This window comes from Teleopsis dalmanni, chromosome 2 (assembly GCF_002237135.1).
Source record: "Teleopsis dalmanni isolate 2A chromosome 2, ASM223713v2, whole genome shotgun sequence".
In the NCBI taxonomy this organism is placed as follows: Eukaryota; Metazoa; Arthropoda; class Insecta; order Diptera; family Diopsidae; genus Teleopsis; species Teleopsis dalmanni.
This window is the reverse complement of record NC_051847.1, coordinates 117,910,474-117,915,220: the sequence shown is the minus strand read 5'-3', so window position 1 is coordinate 117,915,220 and position 4,747 is coordinate 117,910,474. Positions and strand designations below refer to the sequence as shown.

General features: G+C 27.6%; 1 protein-coding gene across 1 annotated transcript in view; it reads right to left on the bottom strand.

Moving 5' to 3' along the window:
* Nucleotides 1-1,360: 1,360 nt before the first annotated feature.
* The window catches only part of LOC119675548, a 6,222-nt gene continuing 2,835 nt past the window's right edge, over nt 1,361-4,747 (bottom strand). Inside the window, exons 3-4 of the mRNA XM_038086755.1 lie at nt 1,902-2,460; nt 1,361-1,793 (exon numbers count right to left, since the gene is read on the bottom strand). Coding sequence (XP_037942683.1) covers nt 1,361-1,793; nt 1,902-2,460 — 992 coding nt within the window. The remainder of the gene's footprint in view (nt 1,794-1,901; nt 2,461-4,747) is intronic.

Below are 4,747 nucleotides of genomic sequence, written 5' to 3'. Positions count from 1 at the left end.
AAAATATTAATCAAGAAATATAATTACGTGTCAGAACGGGTGATATCAAGATAATTCATTAATTATTAGTTTTTTGTAAGCTCCTATTCTATTTGAGTTTCTGGTTACATATAAAAGCAAATTCCATACTCTGATCGAATGGATAAAGAAAAAATTTATAGTGGAAGCAAACTTAAATATGAGAATAATAAAAAAAGAGATCTATTGGATTGGGATTGTTGCAAAAAATTGAAAATATATTCAGATAATTTAGGATTAACCAATTTGAACAGAAACTAACAGACTTGAATCTTCATAAATTGTTCAATGTCGCAACCTAAGCTTGCATTCCAGTAACTAGCCAGGTGAACATAGCTTCTTAGACCGTAAACATATCGCATCATGAAATTGATTAAGCTTAAGAAATTGATTAGCAAGAGATACCGCATATAATTTAGAATAAACTAAAGAAAAAACATAATAAGGTTTTTTGTTTTGCCAAGGCATTGTTTATCGTTTTGCAACAACGGTTCTGTAAGTCAAGCTTTTCTTTTCTTGAATGAAAAAATCACTTCTCGAGAAAATGGTTTCTCTTACAGACATCTAGAAGGAAAACAATATTTTATAGAAAAAACTTAATTACATATGATTTATTTCATTTCTTGTGTTTCAAGGAATATCCTCTAAATCTTATTTATTTGGAACGGAGATTTTCTTTAAATTCAATATAGCAATCACCAAAACAAATGAAATAATATGAGTGAATTAATGCACTCTTAAAACCATTGTGCAAGGGATATTGTGCAAGAGATGTATATATCAAGGGATATTGTGATTATAGAAAATATCTTTGTTGAAATATTTTAACCATATTCGTTTTAATTTTTAATGAAAAATTATAAATATCAATTTATACTCGTATTATTTCTACAAAGCATCAAGGGTCAAATTAGAAGTACCTGAAGATAATATTAAAAATTCTTTTCTGTAGGGAATGCGAAGTCATCAAAATATCACTTTGTCCACACTCTCATGACAAATATTTAAACGTTCTTTACATATCAGTAATCTATTTCACGAGTTTTCTCTTCCATCTGTTTTTATGCGTAATAAAAGGAAATTTGCTTTATCTTTGTTACAGGAAATTTACAACTCTTCTGCATCAATTTGCATTTCCGTTTTGTTATGCCGAACCAGATTTAATAATAAAAATGGGGAAATCGAAAGACAGATGACCAATGTACAGGATTATATGTACTTTGAAAAACAATTTTATTCAATTTTTTGTAGTTTTCAATGCAAAAAACAAAACAAAATAAAAGAAAAACATCTATAAAATGTAAATATATAAAAAAAACTGAAATGTGTATAAAGAATTAACTCACTTATCCAGATATTTTTCTATTTTCTCGTAAAGTGTGTGTCTTGTAGTTCGATGATGTCGGATGTGTATTTGATCCAATTTGCTTAGTTCAGATCCTGCAATACCGCTGCGACGTCGCTTGCGATTATGCTGACGTGTGTTGTGCTTAGTGTTGTGAGTGGCAGAGGATGTACTGCTGTCACTGGCAGCATATGAATTGCTGTCATCAGATACGCTACGCTTTCCGAAAATCGGAAAAATGCGATGTTTTCTGGCTTGTCTATGCGAATACCTTTGCTGACTACGAGCTTTGGAATCGAATTGCAAAAAATTTTGCTTTTGATTTCTTGCTTGTATCTTAGCATTTTTAGTTTTATAATAGCTCTTGGATGTTGCTGAAGTGGCAGGTATTGAGTTTGTATACGAATTTTTACGTCTTGAATTTGACAATCTATTAAATAAAATGCATTTGAAAAATGGAGAGTTTTTATTAGAAAATTGCAGATTTTAATATAAATATATCAGATTACTATTAATTCAAGATATTCAATATACACACCTAGTAGGTAAATACCACCAAGGATATTTCACAGCACTACTTTGCGCGGTACTACCTTGATTTTGATATGTTTTAGTCCATTTTGTAAAAGGATTTGGTTTTGGTGTGTAATAGTAGCTATCCTTTCGTCGCCAGCCATACTTTTGTTGGTTATTTGTATAAGCATTTGTTTTTGTAAGTGGTCTATAGTATGGTTTATTGCTGTAGTAACTATCCTTGGGTCGGTAAAAGTAATATTTCTGGTGCATTGGTGTTCGAAAAACTGATGGTGCTCTATAATTTGTATAATATATACTTGAATCTTTTCCATTTTTAATATTATTATTTTGTCCTATGTTTATATACTGCGTTCCTTGTTTTGTAGATATTGTATCCACGTATGTAATATTTGTTATGGTATCATTTCGGCTTATGCCTAGTGTACCATCTGCAAGCCGCTGTTCTATATCCGATAATACTTCGCTGGGTGGTTTACTTGGTAATTCCCAAGCCAAAGCCACAGTAATGCCAAGAATTAAGTAATTTGTAAAATCTACAACGCCAATAATACCATCCCACACTGCATTCGACAAAAATAATTTGTAATAAGTACAAAAAAAAAACAACAAATTGATAAATAATGTTAATCAAATTGATATTCTAAGGACAACATAGAATTATTTAAATGTACTGATATCATAAAAAGATGTTGGAGATAGCATTTACAAAGCGAATTAAATTTTTTTTGAACTATTAGTCAAAAAAAAGAAACATTGGTCTACTCTATGGATTAGATAGAATAACACATTTGTAAGAAATCTAATTACCTATAAGTTTTTTAAAAGTTTAGAACTAACTGTTAGAAAAAAGTGTAGCAATGGCATATTAAAATATGTAAGATGAAATAAAATATGTGCCAGGAAATCAATTACGGAAAATTTTAAGTAAATATGCTATAAAATGATAGATATTAATTAATGTCGGTACGATTGTGGTGGGCATTATCCGTCCAACAAATTATCCGTGCTGCATTATCCGCAGCATCAAACAAAGATTTGATGCTGCCTACAAGATTTGTGAATAGTGCATTCTGGTAGTACAAAAAGCAGCAGTAGACACTTAAGTTCTATCTCATTTAAAGCTTCTAATTTCAATAACAAATAAAAATATTAGAAGCCAGGTGGGCTATTTGTGAAATTCGTTGCGATGATAACACTGGGCTACAAAACTCAAGTATGGTTTACTAAAGACAATAAATATGTATTTTTTAAAATAAAAATTTTATATAAACACTTTAAAAGCAAAATTTTTAAACTTCAACCCGTTATTACTGGAAACATATATGTTTAGATAAAAAATGCGGAAAAAATTTGAGTTCAATCACTTCAAATTAACCTACCAAAATTGACAAATCGTTAAAGAGAATTTAATGTCGCATTGTGTAATTAACAAAAAATGTGAATATTTTCTTTATAAAAACATAATAGTTTTAGTTATTTAGTAGAAGAAGATTAATCTTCTACATTATGAACCACAATTTCTTTGTTTAAGCCTACTACCTTAAGGTAGTAGGAGAACTGTACTAACTCCGTTTGTTAGTAGTGCAAAAATGAATACAAACAATAAAACTGAAATAAAAAAAATGGTTAAGAAACATATATTATATTTTCTATATATTAAATATGATAACTTTTATTTCATAATAATTTTTATAAAAAGGTTTTTTAAACAGTATTGAATGCAATAACAAAATTTCATTAATTTTAATTGACCTTGGTTGATGGTTTTGGTTGAATAATAATTTATTAACGGGCCAATTGGTTAATTTTAATAAAAAAAACACTATAATTTATTATTTTTATTTAAAAATAGTTTATATTTTATTAAAAATCATCTTCAGGGAAACAGTTTCCTTGAAGGACTATTTTTAAATATAAATAATAAATTATAGTGTTCTTATTTCTATTTTAATTGACCAATTAGCCCGTTTATAAATTATTATAAAATTTTTTGGTCACAAATAAAAGTATTAAATATTTTTGGTTAAAGTTAAAAATCAGATATAATATAAAAATATTTATTAAATGTTTATATCGTTTCTTCACACGCCATAAAGTCGATAAGGAGGTTCATTCACGATAAGTAAGGAGCCGTTAAATTATTCATCGTAAAAAATGACCGACGCACTTTAGAAATAGTTCGGTTTACAATGTTGCTTTGGTCGGTTCGTGTTGTAGTAAATGAGTATGTGCAATATCGAATTAATTAATATTAAATGAAAAATTTTAAACTATTTAATTAAATTTGTAAACAATGTATCATAAAGTAAAAAAGAAAGTGTTAGTAATAAAATTAAAGCCTTATTTTAAGTTCCATTTATAATGAAAACTTTGATATTGAGAGTACAAATATGTATATAAATTAATGACGAATACATATGCATATATATATTTAATAATTCATATATGTATGTATAAAAATATTAGTAAAGTGAATGTTAAATTAACAATTTAACATGACACAAAGTGAACAAATTTAATTGATTACATGTTGAATTTTCAAAGCTGCGAAAAGTGCAGTTATTCAAAATAAGACAAAGAAACAGAGATGCCACAATTTCGCTTTTAAAAGTGCAAAAAACGCGATGGATTTGATATTATATTTGAAATTTTATTTTGTGTTATCGAATCAGTTTCGAAAGTTATCGTTTTAATAAAAACAATCATGACTACCAAATACCAAACATTAAAAGTGCGCATTTGATTAAAAAAATCAAAAAATCGTAACAACTATATTTTTATTATCATTTGTGATGTCTAGAAATTGATTCATTATTGATTTAATTTATATTTTGAAAATTATGAAAT